Source organism: Moschus berezovskii, chromosome X (genome assembly GCF_049115385.1).
Source record: "Moschus berezovskii isolate FMDL1 chromosome X, NW_MosBer_1.0, whole genome shotgun sequence".
Taxonomy (NCBI): domain Eukaryota; kingdom Metazoa; phylum Chordata; class Mammalia; order Artiodactyla; family Moschidae; genus Moschus; species Moschus berezovskii.
The window spans coordinates 49,735,763-49,759,246 of record NC_142488.1 but is presented as its reverse complement, the minus strand read 5'-3'; the positions used below and the strand labels follow the sequence as shown (position 1 = coordinate 49,759,246).

Here is a 23,484-nt window from a genome sequence, read left to right as displayed (position 1 = left end):
CTGGGCTCAATCCCTGATTGAACTAAGATCCCACAAGCTGCAGAGTGTGGCTAAAAATTAATTAAAAATAAAATAAATGTATATACCATGTTCAATTTAATGGGGAGAGCCCAGACAGAGTGATAGGTAAAATAATGCTATGTTGTAAAGATTTGGAGGCTTCCCTGGTGGCTCAGACAGTAAAAGGATCTGCCTGCAATGTGGGAGATCTGGGTTCAGTCCCTGGGTAAGGAAAATCCCTGGGGAAGGAAATGGCAACCCACTCCAGTATTCTTGCCTGGAAAATCCCATGGTCAGAGGAGCCTGGCAGGCTACAGTCCATGGGGTCACAAAGAGTTGGACATGACTAAGCAACTAACACACTGTAAAGATTTCAGGAAGTTATCAAAAAGGTGCTGGGTATAGTGTTAGTCCTATAAAAATTCTATTAATAACACCATGAATAAATATTAGTGGAAGACACTAACAGACTGAGACCAGACCCCAACAATATATTGCTCATGGCCTCTCATTTACTGAAATTGCCACATAACTCATTCAAACCGTGGCAGAAATTCAGAATAACTGAATCTGACACCATCACACACCAGAAACTGTAAGTTCTAAGACAAAGCTCAAAAGGATTTTAATATCATAGCTAAAAGGAACAAAGAAGCTCTCTCAAGAGGAGAGGAGAGAGTTGGTTGAATACATATAGGCTGCCTATAATAATTCCTAGAACTTAAACCACTAGGTTTATAAAAAGACCACACTGGTCAAAGTGCTTCCTTATGTGGACTCTAAATATTACGTGAAAAAGGCAGGCTACAAAATAGTATGTATGTGACATACATATGTCTGCATAAACAAAGTTATATATGCATACACAGAAAAAAGACAAATCTAGAGTTCATTTATTCATAAAATTTAAGAACAGAAGTTCAGTTCAGTCGCTCAGTTGTGTCCGACTCTTTGTGACCCCATGAACTGCAGCACCCCAGGCCTCCCTGTCTATCACCAACTCCCGGAGTCCACCCAAACCCATGTCTATTGAGTCGGTGATGCCATCTAATCATCTCATCCTTTATCGTCCCCTTCTCCGGCCCACAGTCTCTCCCAGAATCAGGGTATTTTCATTGAGCCAGCTGTTCGCATCAGGTGGCAAAAGTATTGGAGTTTCAACTTCAACATCAGTCCCTCCAAGGAACACCCAGGACTGATCTCCTTTAGAATGGACTGGGTGGATCTCCTTGCAGTCCAAGGGACTCTCAAGAGTCTTCTCCAGCACCACAGTTCAAAAGCATCAGTTCTTCTGTGCTCAGCTTTTTTATAGTTCAACTCTCACATCCATTCATGACCACTAGAAAAACCATAGCCTTGACTAGACAGACCTTTGTTGGTAAAGTAACGTCTCTGCTTTTTAATATGCTGTCTAGGTTGGTCATAACTTTCCTTCCAAGGAGTAAACGTCTTGTCCATCCGCAGTGATTTTGGAGCCCAGAAAAATAAAGTCAGCCACTGTTTCCCCATCTATTTGCCATGAAGTGATGGGACTGGATGCCATGATCTTTGTTTTCTGAATGTTGAGCTTCAAGCCAACTGTTTCACTCTCTTCTTTCACTTTCATCAACAGGCTCTTTAGTTCTTCTTCACTTTCTGCCATAAGGGTGGTGTCATCTGCATATCTGAAGTTATTGATATTTCTCTCGGCAATCTTGATTCCAGCTTGTGCTTCCTCCAGCCCAGCTTGTCTCATGATGGACTCTGCATATAAGTTAAATATGCAGGGTGACAATATACAGCCTTGATATACTCCTTTTCCTATTTGGAACCAGTCTGTTGTTCCATGTCCAGTTCTGACTGCATACAGGTTTCTCAAGAGGCAGGTCAGGTGGTCTGGTATTCCCATCTCTTTCAGAATTTCCCACAGTTTATTGTGATCCACACAGTCAAAGGCTTTGGCATAGTCAATAAAGCAGAAATAGATGTTTTTCTGGAACTCTCTTGCTTTCTCCATGATCCAGCGGATGTTGGCAATTTATCTCTGGTTCCTCTGCCTTTTCTAAAACCAGCTTGAACATTTGGAAGTTCACAGTTCACGTATTGCTGAAGCCTGGCTTGGAGAATTTTAAGCATCCCTTTACTAGCGTGTGAGATGAGTGCAATTGTGCGGTAGCTTGAGCATTCTTTGGCATTGCTTTTCTTTGGGTTTGGAATGAAAACTGACCTTTTCCAGTCCTGTGGCCACTGCTGAGTTTTCCAAATTTGCTGACATATTGAGTGCAGCACTTTCACAGCATCATCTTTTAGGATTTGAAATAGCTCAACTGGAATTCCATCACCTCCACTAGCTTTGCTCATAGTCATGCTTCCTAAGGCCCACTTGACTTTACATTCCAGGATGTCTGGCTCTAGGTGAGTGATCACCATCATGATTATCTGGGTCATGAAGATCTTTTCTGTACAGTTCTTCTGTGTATTCTTGCCACCTCTTCTTAACATCTTCTGCTTCTGTTAGGTCCCTACCATTTCTGTCCTTTATTGAGCCCATCTTTGCATGAAATGTTCCCTTGGTATCTCTGATTTTCTTGAAGAGATCTCTAGTCTTTCCTATTCTATTGTTTTCCTCTATTTCTTTGCATTGATCGCTGAGGAAGGCTTTCTTATCTCTCCTTGCTATTCTTTGGAACTCTGCATTCAAATGGGTATATCTTTCCTTTTCGCTTCTCTTCTTTTCACAGCTATTTGTAAGGCCTCCTCAGACAGTCATTGTGCTTTTTCGCATTTCTTTTCTCGGGAATGGTCTTGATTTCTGTCTCCTGTACAATGTCACGAACCTCCATCCATAGTTCATCAGGCACTCTATCAGATCTAGTCCCTTAAATCTATTTCTCACTTCCAGTGTATAGTCATAAGGGATTTGATTTAGGTCATACCTGAATGGTCTAGTGGTTTTCTCCACTTTCTTCTATTTCAGTCTGTATTTGGCAATAAGGAGTTCATGATCTGAACCACAGTCAAATCTAGAGTCTCTACCCCCAAATATAAACAATAATTTATTTCTATCTGAAGACAGTAGATGATTTTCACTGTCTTCTTTATAACTTTGTAGGCTTTATTTTAAATAGGTATATAACACTTTTATAAATTTTTAACCTTTTTTTTCAAAATAGACATACCTGTATATTTATGTGGTTGAACCTAAGTTATTATTAATAATCTAAGCATCCATCCAACACACTTCACATTACAGTCTTAAAAAGAGATAAATCCAACCACAACATGAGCTCAAGAATGAACATATACCATACAAGCCACAAACACTAGCCAAACACCATGCACTCTCAACTATACCAGATTAAATATATCCCCAGCAGATTTTAAATGATCTGGCATTTGTCAAGTATGTGTATGTTTTCCCCTAAAAGATTGAGCTTCTTGAGTGCAAGGACCATATTTTATCTTGTTTTATATCCCCAGAGCTGGCAATTCTTAAAAGTGTGCTGATGAACTATGACTGACTATATACTAATCTCTTAAAACCAATAGATGTACCAGCTGCTAACTAAATCATATACAGAGAATGCCTAGGAGCTCAGTCCATCTCATTCCCAAAGACAGAAGACACACCAGGGGATGGTGAAGTTGAGAAAAGAAAATGGGATGGCAAAGAAAAGCCCAACCATGTATCCAAAGTCTATAACCTAGGAAACCAGGATACAGTATTGATATACGAACACTCAGAAAGACTGTGTACTCATTGTCAGAAATGGGGAATGTTGACTTTGACAGTCTATATTAAAAATCATTTTCTTCTACAGAAATGTGAACAAAAGAAGTCGAGAATTTACATCAAAGTGCTAAAAATTATAACAATCTATGAGATACTATTTCTAATTAACTACAAAAGACATCCCTCCACATCCAAATCAGGCTGAAAAGTCCAACACAAAAAACAAACCAAGAAAAAGGGATTAGAGTCCTAAATAAATTTTTTATCTGTATATGGAATTCTCAGTTTCTTTTCCAATTATATAAGCAGTGTCTCAAGATTATAGTTATATAATATTAGTCACATCCTCAAGAACAATGTCTTAAGTGAAGGAAAATATAAATAACTTTAAGCTTTCAGTGATTTTTATATAAACTAGGATGAATCTATGTAAGAGAGCCTTTGCCTGTCAGAAAATCTGTGCTGTGCTTAATTGCTCAGTCATGTCTGACTCTTTGTGAACCCAAGGACTGTAGCCTGTCAGGCTCCTCTGTCCTTGAGGATTCCCCAGGCAAGAATATTGGAGTGGGTTGCCATGCTCTCCTCCAGGGGATCTTTCCAACCTGGGAATCAAATCCAGGACTCCCAGATTGCAGGCAAATTCTTTACCATCTGAACCACCAGAGAAGCCCAAGAATACTGGAGTGGGTAGCCTATCCCTTCTCCAGGGGATGTTCCTGATCCAGGAATCGAACTGGGGTCTCCCACATTGGAGGTGGATTCTTTACCAGCTGAGCTACCAGGGAAGCCCAAGGTACCTGGGAAGCCCTGCTGCTGCTGCTAAGTCACTTCAGTCGTGTCCGACTCTGTGTGACCCCATAGACAGAAGCCCACCAGGCTCCCCCGTCCCTGGGATTCTCCAGGCAAGAACACTGGAGTGGGTTGCCATTTCCTTCTCCAATGTGTGAAAGTGAAAAGTGAAAGTGAAGTCACTCAGTCATGTCTGACTCGTAGCGACCCCATGGACTGCAGCCCACCAGGCTCCTCTGTACATGGGATTTTCCAGGCAAGAGTACCGGAGTGGCTTGCCATTGCCTTCTCCGTGGGAAGCCCTAGGCAGTGTTAAATATGTTTAACTCAATACAGAGCCTCTAAAATGTATCTTACCTTTATCTGTGAGGCCTTTGGGACAGTTAAAGGTGAAACCTGGGGTTGTGAGACAACTGGAGGTCCAAAGACATGTACAGGCAAAATAGTGGATCGACCTTGAACCAAAGGCAAAATTTGGGGCTGGGTCACCTTTGGCTGCTTCTGCAACTGTTAAATAAGAACAAAAAGATTAAAGATAAATTCTCCCATTTACAGTAAATATATTGATGATATATTTAAAAATATAATAGTTCATCTCACCCCTGAAATCTGCTGGTAATGTCCCACTAGCTGCTGGGATGGATAAATTTTCTCCAGAACATTTATTTCGGTCTGCGGCATGTTAGAAACCATTTGAGAGCCCATCATCTGGTCTGAGGAGTACGCTACACTGGGCTGATTTGAAGTATCTGAGTGTATAGCTGATCCTGCTCCTGCCTCAGACAAATTGTCACCTACGACAAAGAAAATAAGGTAGAAGGGAAAAACTCAAAACACAAGGTCCAGATGGCATAGGAAATGGTAAGCGCACTGTTTTTTCTTTTTTACTCTGACAACCTGAAACAGTTTCAAATAAGATATGTACACTGCAGAATTAATCAAAAACCATTGTGTAAACTTTCCATGCTGATATTATGGTATAACTAAAATTTTATTAGTAAAGCAAAACTACAAAGAATTACATAAAAGTTAACTCAATTTGCTGGCCATTTCAAGCATATCCTAACTAATCTATGTGTGCCATTAGGATTTCAGTTAATTTTAAGTAGCATATTCTCATTTTCATAGAACCTGGCTACAAAATAATACTGCCTTTATAGAACAACAGGTTATTACTATGAAAACACTCTGTCCTTCGAGAGAAGAGAATGCATTACAGCCAGAAAAATCAGAGAAACTGTTAATTTTATACTTGAGTCTAAAATACAAAAGGTCTTAAAGTCTAGAAAATTTCCTCTTGAAAAATAAGTTCTATCTTTAGATCCATATTTCCTTCATTAAAAGATTCATGTTAGACCCTTAAAAATGGTAAAAAGATTATAATCTTTATTCAACTAGTACCTTGGACAAGTCACTTAACAGAATAGTTTCTTAATTTTAAAGTAAGGAAACTAGCTAGCTAGTCTATTTAGGGATTTTGGAAAAGGATTAATGAAAGGACAGATAACAAAATGCTTTGAAACATACAAAAGTACTATTTAAAGATAATGGAATACAATTACATGTTTCCTTTTATACATTATAACTGTGTTACCTGTAATAGAGGAGCAATGATGTTGTGGTTTTCTTTGTAAAAGTTGTTGTCGCACATGTTGATCAACTTCAGTTTCTTCACATTCCGCCCCAGTGTGCTGAACAGGAGGAGGGGGCAAAGATGTATTTTGGGGCTGAGGGAGTATATTCCCTACAGACTTGTGCTGGGAATCCCTGCGTTCTTCCAAAGAGCCAGCTGGCTTCTTCTCCCTTGTCTTCTTTATCAGGGTCACTCTGTCTCTAATGGACTTGGCAACAGCTTTGGAATCACTTTCATGGAAGAATCCTGACTTGACCTACAAACAAAACATAATAAGCAAATCACATCTTTTGTCTCAAGTAATTAACTTTTTATTGAAGGATGATTGCTTTACACAATTTTGCTGTTTTCTGTCAAACCTCAACATGAATCAGTCATCAGTTCAGTTCAGTCGCTCAGTCGTGTCCGACTCTTTGCGACCCCATGAATCACAGCACGCCAGGCCTCCCTGTCCATCACCAACTCCTGCAGTTCACTCAAACTCACGTCCATCGAGTTGGTGATGCCATCCAGCTATCTCATTCTCCGTCGTCCCCGTCTCCTCCCACCCCCAATCCCTCCCAGCATCAGACTCTTTTCCAGCGAGTCAACCCGTCGCATGAGGTGAACCTCTCTCCCAACTCCCGCCCCATCCCACCCCGCTAGGTTGATACATAGACCCTGTTTGAGTTTCCTGAGCCATACAGCAAATTCCCATTGGCTATCTATTTTACATATGGTAATGTAAGTTTGATGTTACTCTTTCCATATATCTCACCCTCTCTTCCTCTCTCCGCATGTCCATAAGTCTATTCTCTATGTCTGTTTCTCCACTGTTGCCCTCTAAATAAATTCTTCAGTACCATTTTTCTAGATTCTGTATATGTGTTAGAATACGGTATTTTTCTTTCTCTTTCTGACTCACTTCTATCTCTATAATACGTTCTAGGTTCATCCATCTCATTAGGACTGACTCAAATGTGTTCCTTTTTATGGCTGAGTAATATTCCATTGTGTATATACACCATTACTTCATTATCCATTCATCTGTCAATGGACATCTAGGTTGCTTCCACGTCTTAGCTATTGTAAATAGTGCTGCAATGAAAAATGGGACACACGGCTCTTTTTCAATTTTGGTTTCCTCAGGTATATGCCTAGGAGATGCATTGCTGGGTCACATGGTGGTTTTATTCTAAGTTTTTAAAGGAATCTCCATACTGTCTTCCATAGTAGTGATATCAATTTACATTCCCACCAACAGTGTAAGAGAGTTCCCTTTACTCCACACCCTTTACAGTATTTATTGTCTGTAGACATTTTGATAAGGGCCATTCTGACCAGTGTGAGGTGATATCTCATTGTAGTTTTTATTTGCATTTCTCTAATAATGAGTGATCTTCAGCATCTATTCATCTGTTTGTTAGCCATCTATATGTTTTCTTTGAAAAATGTTTTCCCACGTTTTGATTCAGTACAGTTCAGTCACTCAGTTGTGCCCGACTCTTTGCAACCCCATGAATCACAGCAAGCCAGGCCTCCCTGTCCATCACCAACTCCCGGAGTCGACCCAAATCCATGTCCATTGAGTCAGTGATGCCGTCCAACCATCTCATCCACTGTTGTCCCCTTCTCCTCCTGCCCTCAATCTTTCCCAGCATCAGGATCCTTTCAAATGAGTCAGCTCTATGCATGAGGTGGCCAAAGTATTGCAGTTTCAGCTTTAGCATCAGTCCTTCCAATGAACACCCAGGACTGATCTCCTTTAGAATGGACTGGTTGGATCTCCTTGCAGTCCAAGGGACTCTCAAGAGTCTTCTCCAGCACCACAGTTCAAAAGCATCAATTCTTCGGCGATCAGCTTTCTTCACAGTCCAACTCTCACATCCATACATGACCACTGGAAAAACCATAGCCTTGACTAGATGGACATTTCTTGGCAAAGTAATGTCTCTTTTTAATATGCTATCTGTTCTGTTCTGTTCCGTCGCTCAGTCGTGTCCGACTCTTTGCGACCCCGTGGACTGTAGCCTACCAGGCTGTTCCATCCATGGGATTCTCCAGGCAAGAATACTGGAGTGGGTTACCATTTCCTTCTCCAGGGGATCTTCCCGACCCAGGGATCGAACCTGGGTCTCCCGCATTGGAGGCAGACGCTTTAACCTCTGAGCCACCAGGGAAGCCCAATATGCTATCTAGGTTGGTCATAACTTTCCTTCCAAGGAGTAAGTGTCTTTTAATTTCATGGCTGCAAGCAGCATATGCAGTGATTTTGGAGCCCAAAAAAATAAAGTCTGACACTGTTTCCAGTGTTTCCACATCTATTTCCCATGAAGTGATGGGACCAGATTCCATGATCTTAGTTTTCTGAATGTTGAGCTTTAAGCCAACTTTTTCACACTCCTCTTTCACTTTCATCAAGAGGCTTTTGAGTTCCTCTTCACTTTCTGCCATAAGGGTGGTGTCATCTGCATATCTGAGGTTATTGATGTCTCTCCAGGCAATCTTGATTCCAGCTTGTGCTTCTTGCAGCCCAGCATTCCTCATGATGTACTCTACATATAAGTTAAATAAGCAGGGTGACAATATACAGCCTTGATGTACTCCTTTTCCTATTTGGAACCAGTCTGTTGTTCCATGTCCAGTTCTAACTGTTGCTTCCTGACCTGCATATAGGTTTCTCAAGAGGCAGGTCAGGTGGTCTGGTATTCCCATCTCTTTCAGAATTTCCCACAGTTTATTGTGATCCACACAGTCAAAGGTTTTGGCATAGTCAATAAAGCAGAAATAGATGTTTTTCTGGAACTCTCTTGCTTTTTCCATGACCCAGTGGATGTTGGCAATTTTATCTCTGGTTCCTCTGCCTTTTCTAAAACCAGCTTGCAGATCTGAAAGTTCACGGTTCACGTATTCCTGAAGCCTGGTGTGGAGAATTTTGAGCCTGACTTTACTAGCGTGTGAGATGAGTGCAATTGTGTGGTAGTTTGAGCATTCTTTTGCATTGCCTTCTTTTGGGATTGGAATGAAAACTGACCTTTTCCAGTCCTGTGTCCACTGCTGTAAGTTTATTCCCAGATATTTAATTATTTTTGTTGCAATGGTGAATGGGATTTATTTCTTAATTGCTCTGATTTTTCATTGTTGGTATATAGAAATGCAAGTGATTTCTGTGTATTGATTTTGTATCGTGCAACTTTGCTAAATTCACTGATTAGCTCTAGTAATTTTCTGATACTATCTTTAGGGTTTTCTATGTACAGTATCATGTCATCTGCAAATAGTGAGAGCTTTACTTCTTTTTCGATCTGGATTTCTTTTATTTTTCTTCTCTGCTGTAGCTAGGACTTCCAGAACTATATTGAATAATAGTGGGTAAAGTGGACACCCTTGTCTTGTTCCTGATCTTAGGGGGAATGCTTTCACTTTTTCACCACTGAGAATAATGTTTGTTGTAGACTTATCATATATGGCCTTAACTATGTTGAGGTAGGTTTCATCTATGCCCATTTATTAAAGAATTTTAATCATAAATGTGTGCTGAGTTTTGTCAGAGGCTTTCTCTGCATTTTTTGAGATGATCATATGGATTTTATCTGTCAATTTGTTAATATGGTGTATCACAGTTATTGATTTCCATATACTGAAGAATCCTTACATTTGTGGAATAAACCCAACTTGATCATGGTGTACGAGCTTTTTGATGTGTTGCTGAATTCTGTTTGCTAAAATTTTGTTGAGGATTTTTGCATCTATGTTCATCAGTGATATTGCCCCCTAGTTTTCTTTTTTTGTGTTGTCTTTGTCTGGTTTTGGTGTCAGGCTGATGGCGGCCTTGTAGAATGAATTTGGAAGTGTTACTTCCTCAGCAAATTTTTGAAAGAGCTTTAGAAGAATAGACATTTTCTCTTCTCTAAATGTTTGACAGAATTCTCCTGTGAAACCATCTGGTCCTAGGATTTTGTGTTTTGGGAGATTATTGATCACAACTTCAATTTCAGTGCATGTAATTGGGTTGTTCATCATTTCTATTTCTTCCTGGTTCAGTCTTGGAAGATTGACCTTTTCTACGAATCTGTCCATTTCTTCCAGGTTATCTGTTTTATTGCCAACAGTTGTCCATAATAGTGTCTTATAATCCTTTGTATTTCTGCACTGTCTGTTGTAACCTCTCCTTTTGCATTTCTAATTTTGTTGATTTGATTCTTCTCCTTTTTTCTTGATGAGTCTGGCTAAGTGTTTGTACGTCAAGGCTGTATATTGTCACCCTGCTTATTTAACTTATATGCAGAGTACATCATGAGGAACACTGGGCTGAATGAAGCACAAGCTGGAATCAAGATTGACAGGAGAAATATCAATAACCTCAGATATGCAGATGATACCACCCTTATGGCAGAAAGTGAAGAACTAAAGAGCCTCTTGATGAAAGTGAAAGAGGAGAGTGAAAAAGTTGGCTTAAAGCTCAACATTCAGAAAACTAAGATCATGGCATCCGGTCCATCACTTCATGGCAAATAGATGGGGAAACAGTGGCTGACTTTATTTTTCTGGGCTCCAAAATCACTGTGGATGGTTACTGTAGTCATGAAATTAAAAGACGCTTGCTCCTTGGAAGAAAGTTATGACCAACTGAGACAGCATATTGAAAAGAAGACATTACTTTGCTGACAAAGGTCCGTCTAGTCAAGGCTATGGTTTTTCCAGTAGTCATGTACGGATGTGAGAGTTGGACTGCGAAGAAAGCTGAGTGCCGAAGAATTGATGCTTTTGAACTGTGGTGTTGGAGAAGACTCTTGAGAGTCCCTTGAACTGCAAGAAAATCCAACCAGTACATCCTAAAGGAGGTCAGTCCTGGGTGTTCATTGGAAGGACTGATGTTGAAGCTGAAACTCCAATACTTTGGCCACCTGATGCAGAGAGCTGACTTATTTGAAAAGACCCTGATGCTGGGAAAGATTGAGGGCAGGAGGAGAAGTGGACGACAGAGGATGAGATGGTTGGATGGCATCACCGACACAAGGGACATGGGTTTGGGTGTACTCCAGCAGTTGGTGATGGACGGGGAGGCCTCCTGGTGTGCTGCGGTTCATGGGGCCGCAGAGTTGGAGATGACTGAGAGACTGAATTGAACTGAATGTTCTTTCTTAATCAGACATGTTCAAATGCCAGAACCTGGAATAGGAAAAAAATTACTAGGCTCCAGAAACATAAGTGCCTATGCTGGTCCTTTTTCCTATAAGCACACACAAGCTGGTGGTAAGAGATGGATAAAAACTTAATTTAACATGAAATAAAAGGTAAAAATAAGTTGCTGCAAAAGCCGTAAAGGAGCACAAGCCTTTCTAGTGGAAGTATAGAAAGAATCACAGAAGAAGGTAAAGTCTGACCTTGAAGGCTACTGAGGGAAAGGTAGATGAAGTCCAGAAATCAGCACTCTAGGTAAAGGAAGTATGCTCATAGCAAAGTGCTATATCTTACTAGGTATTAGTAGAGTGACATGGGAAACATTAAGGGCTTGCTGTCTAAAAGGAACAGGGCTGAGTAGCAGAGATAATGACTTGAAGAGGTGTCATGGCATATCATTCTCAGTTCTACAATCTGTATTTTAAAGTATGTCTCAAGGTTCTACAGATTTGGGGAAATTTCGTTGTAGTTGAAAAATGATTAAAATGTTAGATGGAATCCATATATTTAGTTTCACTCCTTTACAAAGTTCAAAACCAACCCAGAGTAAATGGATTTTTAAGTCATAAACTCACAAGGATAGACAGAATAAAGTCAACAGCAAAAACAAAGGTTTTGGACATTTGGGGATGTGGAAAACATATAATAACTGGAAAAGGTGAGCCAGGGAAAGCTGAGAATCATCCTCATTTATACTGAATAATACTCATAATACATAGGAACTAGCCATACCAGGTACTTACAGAAGTGGGTAAAGTCAAAAGAAATGACTAAAATAAGGAAGACTAAGTGAAAGGGTTTTCAGAAGTAGTTAGGTATTAGGTTCCGATCTCCCAACCTCCATTCCACATCTTTGAGTGATTGCTTTTTCCCTACTCAAAAAGTCTAAATGTTCTCTGGAAAGGGTAAAGGAGGATCTCTGGACTAGGGAATACCAGGCCCAGTTGAAGGTACGGCTATCATTTGAAAAACAAGAAGATTAAATGACCATATGCATGCTGAATGCCATATGCAGAAACTGCCAGCACTCTTCCCCACTTTGCTACCAAAATGCACCAATAACCACATCCTTATCCTCCAGGCAGGATACTGAAAGATAATTCTCTGGAGAATCTGGCCAATTCAAGAAGAAAGATGCACACATATTTACATCAGAGGTTCCCTGATTATTGGCCCACCCAGATGCCTGAAAGTAGAGGTTAACAAGTCTGACCTTCCCAGACTCAGCTCTCATAAACTCATAGGGAAGTTTGAGCCAGACTATGACCAAGAGACTCTGTTTAGCTTACCCCTCCTGGGTATGTTCACCTAACAGTAACTTCAGTAACTAGCTAGGTGTGTGCTGGGCACTCTAGTTTTCAAAACAAAATAATATATATTATTTAGGTACACTATAATGAAAAGCAAAGGAAAGAGTAACACAAAAGTCAGGGTAGATCCATGGCTGATTCATGTCGATGTATGGTGAAAACCACCAAACTATTGTAAAGTAATTAGCCTCCAATTAAAATAATAAATTAATTCTTTAAAAAGTCAGGGTAGATATTATCTATAGTGATGAGGGAGGGGAATGCAAGTGGGAGGGGCACACAGACAACTTCTAAGGTACCAGTAGTGTTCCATTTCTTAACAAAAGTAGAGTGTTACTATTCTTTATACTGTACATAAAAATTTAATATACTCAGCTGCATAGATATATTTCACAATAAAATTTCAATTTAAATAACGAAAATGAGAGAAAAGAAAGCAATAAGAAAAGACAAAGGATGCAACTCATACTATAACAGGAGGGGGAGGCTGGGGATAGGATTCACTTACCATTTCATATGCTACTTCCTCGGGTGTATCTGTTTCTAAATTGAAACTGAATTCAATAGCTTCATTATCTTTATGTTTGCCTTTCAATTTTTTAGGGTCTTCAACCCAGAGTCTTAAAGCCAGGGATGAATTTGAGCAATCATCTTCCTCTGCCAACTCCACTCTTAGTCCTGTATCCTCCGCAAAAAATGCGTGGTTAAGTAGGTCCCTTATAGACAACCTAGTAAACAATATACAAACCTGTTATCAATTCTTCCAATCACAAACAAGACGTAGAACACTTAATCAGTATAAAATTTGTCAAACCAACAACTTTATTTAAAATTTTCTATTAATTAAACCATTAATTTGTCTTGTTATAAAAACCAAATCTTATATCCCACTTATTATTACCAAGGATGCAAACAAACCTCAATTAACATGCATTTGTAGTGATCTTAATTAAGGACCATTAACAGTAACATATCCAGATACTGAAGTTTAACATAAACGTATGCCTAGAGATAATTTGAAAAGTGCTGCAGTACGTTAGATGGATTCAGTAACTTCTAAATCACCGGCTTAAGTCACTAAAACTCTAACGATGGATTGTCAGCAAGGAAACTAAAAACTCTTCCAGATATATAAACTCTAAAGTAAATTAGCAATTCAAATTTTTTTTTACAAAATTTATAAACAGAACTCATTAACAATTAACAGTAATCTAGTCAGTGTACTTCATTCACTCTTTAGAGAATGCCATGGGTGAAGCTAATTTAGTTCAGCAAAGTCATACAGTTTTCTTCAAGTATTTAAGGCTAGTGTCCTAGGCCAAAGTATACACATAATGGATACAACTCCAGCCTAATATTAGGGATTAATCTAGTATTAGGTTAATTTTAGGTTAAGAGAAGGAAAAAAAGACAGAGGTTCAATTTTTTTTTTTATATGCTGGGAAAGGTAATTTTCCTTTCTTTGACCAACTTCTAAAATAGAGAAATAATATCTATATTACAGGCCAGTGAGAGCTAAAACTGATATATTCCATAATGTCTATGTAGAAAGCCCCTCCTGTACTATTTAAAACCTAGACAGCATATTAAAAAGTAGAGACATTACTTTGCTGACAAAAGTCCATCTAGTCAAAGCTATGGTTTTTCCAGTAGTCACATATGGGTGTGAGAGTTGGACCGTAAAGAAAGCTGAGTGCCAAAGAATTGATGCTTTGCAAGTGTGGTGTTGGAGAAGACTCTTGAGAGTGCTTTGGACTGCAAGGAGATCAAACCAGTCAATCCTAAAGGAAATCAGTCCTGAATATTCATTGGAAGGACTGATGCTGAAGCTGAAGCTTCAATACTTTGGCCACCTAACGTGAAGAACTGACTCACTGGAAAAGACCCAGATGCTGGGAAAGATTGAAGGCAGCAGGAGAAGGGACGATAGAGGATGAGATGGTTGGAAGGCATCACTGACTTGATAGATATGAGTTTGAGCAACTTCAGGAGTTGGTTATGGACAGGGAAGCCTGGCATGCTGCAGTCCATGGGGTTGCAAAGAGTCAGATATGACTGAGCAACTGAACTGAGACTGAACTGAAAGCATGTTGACAGCACGATATCCTGTAAGTTGAGGATTTTCAACCTTCTACACTTTAGTGACCAAGAGACAAACATTTAACTAAGATAGTTTTTATGAAAAGAATATGCTTGCTCAGACTAATTATTCTTAAGGCTGAGGTGAGATGTGTTTAAGAAGGTACAATCAAGTTAAGCATTCTACTTCTCAATGAAAGTTTTGCCTAGATATTTTTACTATGGAATAATCACAGCAATAGCAGCAAATAGTATCATTCATTAAGTATTTATTACTCTGTTAGGTATTTTATACTCATTATCTTTTTAATCATGAAAATAATACCTATTTTGAGGAATACCTAAGTAACTTGCTCAAGATCACACTGGCTAAGTGTGACTGCAGATTTGAATCTTCTTCTGCTGTGGAAGCCTAGGTTCTTTCCAAAACACTAATGTGCCATGAAACTTTTTTGAATATTCCAGTGTTCTTTGGTAATAGATCATAACTAAAATGCTGTATAAAAAACAACCAGAAACCAAACTAAAACAGCTATTTCAACACAGTATTTTTAGCATAGCTTAAAAAAAAAGCATGCCTAAACTCCTACAATTCAAAAACAACAATAAAACAACTCAATTTTTTTCTAAAGGCAAAGGACTTCAATAGATAATTCTCCAAAGAAAATATACAAATGACTGAGAAACACATGAAAGGATACTCAACATTATTAGTTCTTAAGGAAATGGAAATCAAAACCAAAATGAGATAGCACTTTACACCCACTAAGATGGATATTACCAAAAAACAGTTGGTGTGGATGTTAAGAAACTGGAACCATCATACATTGCTGGAAGGAATGCAAAATGATGCAGCCACTGTGTAAAAAAATTTGGTGGTTCTTCAAAAAAATTAAACATATTATTACCATATGATTCAGTAATTCTACTCTTAGGTATATACCAAAAAGAACTGAAAGCAGAGATTTAAGAAAATACTTGTTCACCAAGGTTAATGCTGCATTATTCACAATAGCTAAAAGGTAGAAATAACCCAAGTATCTATCAACAAATGAATGGATAAACAAAATGGTGTGTGTATTAGAACACAAAAAGACAAATATTATATGACACAAAAGGACAAATATTATTATTCCACTTGTAGGAGGTACCTACAAAAGAGGTAGAGACAAAGTAGAATAGAGATTGGCATGGGTTGAGGGGAAATGGAATGGGGAGTTACTATTTAATGGGCACAGTTTCTGTTTGGGATGATGAGAAATTTCTGGAAATAGTGATGACGATTGTACAACAATGTGAATGTGTATAATGCCACTGAATTGTATATTTAAGAATGATTAAAATGGTAAATCTTAGGTTATTTACATTTTACCATAATTAAAATATATAGATATAGCCTATTGGTACAAACACCAAGAATGTTGTATAATAAAGCTATAATTAAACAGGCTTTATCTTAGTGGCTTTTTATATTTTCAGATATGCAACAGTAAGCTTAGATAACTAATAAAAATGGGAGAGAGTCAGTGAAATGCTGGTGGAAATAACTTCTATAAAAGATCTATTATCTAATTTAATCATAATCAACTGGAGATAAAACACTAACCTACCAATTTAAGTAAGCAACTGTCCAAAGCTCAAATTAAAGGGAAAAGCTAAAACTAAAATTAATTGTGAGAAAAATACAAATTGTGACACAAATAAACTCAGAATTACTATTTCTTGAAAAAACTAGCCCTGTCAGCTTTACCATTATCATGACACAAGAACATATGGACAAATTAAAAAAAAAACAGTTGATGGTTAGTTTTCTTAAACTATCATAAAAAACCATTTAAGTACTTATGTGAAGTTGACAATGCAGAAACTCTCCACTATCTATCAACTGTTAGAAGATAGTTTACCTGAGAGGGAACTGTTAAACTGATGGCTAAAAGTGATAAAGCTTAATATCTGTTCAAGGAAAATTCAACACATAATATCAATTTAAAATGGCAACAAAATGCAATAATACACTTCACTATAGACAGTGTGGTTTCATTTCCACTCAAAAGTCATACCCAGCATGATTCAAAGGTCAGAAAAAGACCCAAAGCAAGATAAGAGAAAAATTCATCCATCAGTTATATAATTTCACTATATATGCACCCACCTTTCAGATTTGTTTTGACGAATACATCCCTCGATGATTTCTTTCACTTCAGGATCAGTGACTTTATCAAAACTGGCTGGTTTTATACCCTGGAAGAGGAAAAATGGTTTCTAGTCACAAATTAAGCAATTGAAACCCCAGGCAAACATGACACTTTATAAATATATATACACAATATAAGTTTAACAACTTTTTGACAAGGATTTTGTCACCATTCTACAAACAACAGTGAAAAACTATAAACAATCTAAATCTTTAATAACAGAAGTAATATTATATAAAATATGTGATATACATATAAATACAAATACTAATAAACAGAAACTAAAAATATTCTCACAGTAATTAAAAACATGGAGAATTCACATACTACAACATTGAGCAGAAAAAACACAGGATTTCAAAATGTACATACAGTATAACCACAATTAGTAAAATATAATAAATATTTCTTGGAATCAGAAAAATCAATGTTATTTAAAAAACACTTTCAGAAAATCTAAATAAGGAATTCTCTACTGCCAACATATCAAATCAGTATTTCAAAGTCTTCTAGAATGGCTAGACACAATCAGTAAATATACATATAAAATATATATACTTTGTTACATGCATAAACTTTTAAGAAATCTATATTGCTTTTATCCTTAAACAATATCAAAATATTGAGAAAACCTTAAGCTAATTATCAGGTTCTAGGAATTCAATATCAAATTAATGACGTTCATATAATTCAAAATGTTTTTATAATAACTGTGCTTGCTGCCTAAACCTGCTTATTTTACATTCTATCACCCTTAATTTATGAGTTTTAGATTTAAAAAATAATCCAAGATTGCTGCCATCACTTAATAGAAAATTCCAAATTAAGCTACAAGTAGAAAGATATAATAGAATAATTATCACAAAATGAGGCAATCTAAGATCTCAGTCTGGGTCTGTCACACTACCTTACAGTACATAGAATCAGAAAGCCAAATATCATACCCTAGATAAATCTGGTGAGATTGGGAGTTAATTTGGGCCTCAAATTCAAGAAGCTTTAGTAGAGATGGAAATCTGAATTGTGATACTGCATTTTTGTGACTTTAATATAAAAGAATAAAGTTACCAATCAAAAATTAGAGTTTTTAATTCTTAGAGAAAATACCCTCTTTGACCTTTCCACTGATCTCTTAACTACTCCCTGCTGCTGCTGCTGCTGCTGCTGCTGAATCACTTCAGTCGTGTCCGACTCTGTGCGACCCCATAGACAGCAGCCCATCAGGCTCCCCAGTACCTGGGATTCTCCAGGCAAGAACACTGGAGTGGGTTGCCATTTCCTTCTCCAATGCGTGAAAGTGAAGTCACTCAGTCACATCCGACTCGTAGCGACCGCATGGACTGCAGCCCACCAGGCTCCTCCATCCATGAGATTTTCCAGGCAAGAGTACCAGAGTAGCTTGCCATTGCCTTCTCTGAACTACTCCCTAGGCCTAGATAATTATTGATTTTCTCTGCTCCTGGGGGAAAATAACTGCAGAGCTGAAACTTACAAAATCAAGTACAGACTCTTCTATTTGTGACCCAAATTAAAAGGGCATTCTAGCCTCATTGCGGAGAAGGCAATGGCAAGCCACTCCAGTACTCTTGCCTAGAAAATCCCATGGATGGAGGAGCCTGGTAGGCTGCAGTCCACGGGGTCGCTAAGGGTCACACACGACTGAGCGACTTCACTTTCACTTTTCACTTTCACACACTGGAGAAGGAAATGGCAACCCACTCCAGTGCTCTTGCCTGGAGAATCCCAGGGAAGGGGGAGCCTGGTGGGCTTCCGTCTATGGGGTCACACAGAGTTGGACACGACTGAAGTGACTTAGCAGCAGCAGCCTCATTAGTTATCTGAAACATGTGAACAATCTCTTTTGCAGCCTACCTTGAGCTACCCAACTGAACAAGAAAGAGATCTATTTTGAACAACCCTAATACTTTGCTTCTATCTCCCTTAAATTCCTTCTATACTCCAATCCTCTTATTTTTGTAGTCATTTGTGAGTTTATATCATTGCCCTACTAAAAATGTAAACTCTTTGTAGGTAGGAAACACATCTTACTCACATTCCTTGTAATTTCTAATGTAAAAAATTACTCATAGCAGTGACTGTCATATAATAATCAGGCTTTTAGAACTGGAAAAAGTCTTCAAAAAATTTAGCCAATCTTTATTATTTAGCTTTGAAAAATAACATCCATCTAATAATTAAAAAGATCAGTTTTCATTCCAATCCCAAAGAAAGGCAATGCCAGAAGGTTCAAACTACCGCACAATTGTACTCATCTCACACGCTACTAAAGGAAAGCTCAAGATTCTCCAAGCCAGGCTTCAACAGTACGTGAATCGTGAACTTACAGATGTTCAAAATGGATTTATAAAAGGCAGAAGAACCAGAGATCAAACTGCCAACACTGGTTGGATCATTGAAAAAGCAAGAGTTCCACAAAAACATCTACTTCTGCTTTATTGATTATGCCAAAGCCTTTGACTGTGTGGACCACAACAAACTCTGGAAAATTCTTAAAGAGATGGAAATACCAGACCACCTGACCTGCCTCTTGAGAAATCTGTATGCAGGTCAGGAAGCAATAGTTAGAACTGGACATGGAACAGACTGGTTCCAAATACGGAAAGGAGTACGTCAAGGCTGTATATTGTCACCCTGATTATTTAACTTATATGCAGAGTACATCATGAGAAACACTGGGCTGGATGAAGCACAAGGTGGGAGTCAAGACTGCTAGAAGAAATATCAATCACCTCAGAAACGCAGATGACACCACCCTTATGACAGAAAGAGAAGAAGAACTAAAGAGCCTCTTGATCAAAGTGAAAGAGGAGAGTGAAAAAGTTGGCTTAAAACTCAAGATTCAGAGACTGGACTCGGAAGATGGCAGAGAAATAGGACAGGGAGACCATATTCTCCCCCACAAATTCATCAAAAAAACATTTGAACACTGGGCAAATTCCACAAAACAACTTCTCAATGCTGGCAGAGGACATCAGGCACTCAGAAAGGCAGTCCATTGTCTTTGAAAGGAGGTAGGATAAAATATAAAAGATAAATAGAGAGGCAAAAGAGGAAGGGATGGAGACCCATCCCAGGAAGGGAGTCTTAAAAGAGGAGAAGTTTCCAAACCACCCTACCTGGGGAGAGGGCACTAGCCAAGCACCTGGTTACCTGAGCTGCTGAAATGTGGGAAGGGCACAAAATGCAGGCCCACCTGAGTCTGTGCCTCTGTGGAGTACCGAAGAACCTGAACCTGAGTAGCTTAGACCTGGGAAGTGCACACAACCCAGGGCCCACCTCAGACAGTTCCCTGGCAGAGCAACCTAGAGCCTGAAAAGTTTAGACTGGGAAAGCACACACACCGTGAGTTGGGGGAAAACCCAGTGCGGCCGAGACACTGCAAGCACTCCCCACACACGCCAGTGATATTTGTTGGCAGTGTTCCTCCCTCCCCACAGCACGACTGAACAAGTCAGCCTAAATAAGTGACCAACTTCGCCCCCTTGTGTCAGGGCGAAAATCAGAAACCGAAGAGACAAGCAAACAGAAGAAGCTAAAATAAACAGAGGGGACCACTTTGGAAGTGACAGGGGCAACAGACTAAAACCCTGGAGTTAACACCAACTACACTGGAAGGGGCCTATAGATCTTGAGAAGTATAAGCCGGATCAAGGAACTATCTGAAACTGAACTAAGCCCACACTGCCCGCAACAGCTCCAGAGAAATTCCTAGATATATTTTTACTGTTATCATTTTTTTAATTGTCTAAAAATTATTTTTTAAGTCATTACACCTTTAATTTTCATTTTTATAACCGACTAATACCTTGCAAAAAAAAGATCCTATTTTTAAAGCAAACTTCATATATATATTTTATAATTTTTGTGACTTTGTTTTGTTTTTTTAATGTTGTATTTCTGAGAGTCCAACCTCTACTCTAGATTTTTAATCTTTCTTTTTTGGTATTTGTTATCAATTTTGTACTTTTAAGAACCCAATCTTCAGTACCCATTTTTACTTGGGAATGTGATTACTGGCTTGATTGCTCTCTCCCCGCTTTGGACTCTCCTTTTTCTCCACCAGGTCACCTCTATCTCCTCCCTCCCCCTTCTCTTCTCTACCCAACTCTGTGAATCTCTTTGTGTTCCAGGCTGTGGAGAACACTTAGGGAACTGATTACTGGTTGGATCTGTCTCTCTCCTTTTGATTTCCCCTTTTCTCCTCCTGGTCACTTCTGTCTCCTTCTTCTCTCTTCTCTGTGTAAATCCGTGAGCCTCTCTGAGGGGTCCAGACTGCAGACAGCACATAAAGAAGTGATTACTGGCTAGCTTGCTCTCTCCCCTTTTCATTACCCCTCTTCTTCTCATGGTCAGCTCTCCCTCCTCGCTCTTCTCTTCTTCATGTAACTCTGTGAACCTCTCCAGAAGCCCCTCACTGTGGAGAATCTTTTCGTCATTAACCTAGATGTTTTATCAACAGTGCTGTATAGATGGCGAAGTCTTGATGCTACTGTAAGAACAAGACAAAAAACCAGAGACAGGAGGCTTAAGTCCAAAACATGAGAACACCAGAGAACTCCTGACTCCATGGAACATTAATCGATAAGAGTTCATTCAATAGCCTCCATACCTACTCTGAAACCAAGCATCACCCAAGAGCTAACAAGTTCCAGAGCAAGACATACCACACAAATTCTCCAGCAATACAGGAACATAGCCCTGAGCTTCAATAAACAGGCTGCCCAAATTAACACTAAACCCATAGACATCTCAAAACTCAATACTGGACACTTCACTGCACTCCAGGGAGAAGAAATCCAGATCCACCCACCAGAACATGGATGCAAGCTTCCCTAACCAGGAAACCTTGACAAGCCACCTGTCCAACCCCACCCACAGGGAGAAAACTCCACAATAAAGAGGAACCACAAACTGCCAGCGTATAGCAAGGTCACCCCAAACACAGCAATTTAAACAAGATGAAAGGCAGAGAAATACTCAGCAAGTAAAGGAACATTACAAATGCCCACCAAAACAAACAAAAGAGGAAGAGACAGGGAGTCTACCTGAAAAAGAATTCAAAAAATGATAGTAAAAGTGATCCAAAATCTTGAAAACAAAATGGAGTTACAGATAAATAGCCTGGAGACAAGGACTGAGAAGATGCAAGCAATGTTTAACAAGAACCTAGACAAAATTTTAAAAAGTCAGTCAATAATGAAAAATGTAATAAATGAGATAAAAAACACTCTAGAGGGAATCAACAGTAGAATAATGGAGGCAAAAGATAAGTGAGGTGGAAGATAGAATGGTGGAAATAAATGAAGCAAAGAGGAAAAATTTAAAAAGAATTAAAAGAAATGAGGACAACCTGAGAGATCTCTGGGACAATGTTAAACACCCCAACGTTTGAATCATAGGAGTCCCAGAAGAAGAAGACAAAAAGAAAGGCCATGAGAAAATATTTGAGGACATAATAGTTGAAAACTTCCCTAAAATGGGGAAAGAAATGGTCACTGAAGTCCAAGAAACCCAGATAGTTCCAACACGATAAATCTAAGGCGAAACACCACAAGACACATATTAATCAAATAAACAAAGTTGAAACACAAAGAACAAATATTAAAAGCAGCAAGGGAAAACAACAAATCACACACAAGGGGAATTGCATAAAGATAACAGTTGATCTTTCAATAGAAACTCTTCAGGCCAGGAGGGAATGGCAGGACAAACTTAAAGTGATGAAAGAGAAAAACCTACAGCTCAGATTACTGTACCCAGCAAGGATCTCATTCAAATATGAAGGAGAAATCAAAAGGTTTAAAGACAAGCAAAACCTAAGAGAATTCAGCACCAACAAACCAGCTCTCCAACAAATGCTAAGGGATCTTCTCTAGACAGGAAACACAGAAAGGGTGTATAAACTTGAACCCAAAACAACAAAGTAAATGGCAACAGGATCATACTTATTAATAATTACCTTAAATATAAATGGGTTCAATGCCCCAACCAAAAGACAAAGACTGACTGAATGGATAAAAAACCAACACCCCTATACATGCTGTCTACAAGAGACCCACCTCAAAACAAGGGACACGTACAGACTGAAAGTGAAGGGATGGAAAAAGATATTCCATGCAAATAGAGACCAAAAGAAAGCAGGAGTACCAATACTCATATCAGATAAAATAGAGAAAAGGTTGGCTTGAAGCTCAACATTCAGAAAACAAAGATCATGGCATCTGGTCCCATCACTTCATGGGAAATAGATGGAAAAACAGTGGAAACAGTGTCAGACTTTATTTTTCTGGGCTCCAAAATCACTGCAGATGCTGATTGCACCCATGAAATTAAAAGATGCTTACTCCTTGGAAGGAAAGTTATGACCAAACTTGATAATACATTAAAAAGCAGAGACATTACTTTGCCAACAAAGGTCCGTCTAGTCAAGGCTATGGTTTTTCCCGTGGTCATGTATGGATGTGAGAGTTGGACTGTGAAGAAAGCTGATCGCTGAAGAATTGATGCTTTTGAACTGTGGTGTTGAAGAAGACTCTTGAGAGTCCCTTGTACTGCAAGGAGATCCAACCAGTCCATTCTAAG

The 23,484-nt window shown here is 38.8% G+C and overlaps 1 protein-coding gene across 3 annotated transcripts in view; it reads right to left on the bottom strand.

Moving 5' to 3' along the window:
- WNK3 (WNK lysine deficient protein kinase 3) overlaps nucleotides 1-23,484 on the bottom strand; it is a 149,528-nt gene that overhangs the window by 92,132 nt on the left and 33,912 nt on the right. For all 3 annotated transcript variants that reach the window (XM_088833809.1, XM_088833810.1, XM_055393946.2), the window contains exons 5-9: nucleotides 16,839-16,927; nucleotides 13,116-13,335; nucleotides 6,096-6,390; nucleotides 5,102-5,295; nucleotides 4,859-5,008 (exon numbers count right to left, since the gene is read on the bottom strand). In XM_088833809.1, coding sequence (XP_088689935.1) covers nucleotides 4,859-5,008; nucleotides 5,102-5,295; nucleotides 6,096-6,390; nucleotides 13,116-13,335; nucleotides 16,839-16,927 — 948 coding nt within the window. The remainder of the gene's footprint in view (nucleotides 1-4,858; nucleotides 5,009-5,101; nucleotides 5,296-6,095; nucleotides 6,391-13,115; nucleotides 13,336-16,838; nucleotides 16,928-23,484) is intronic.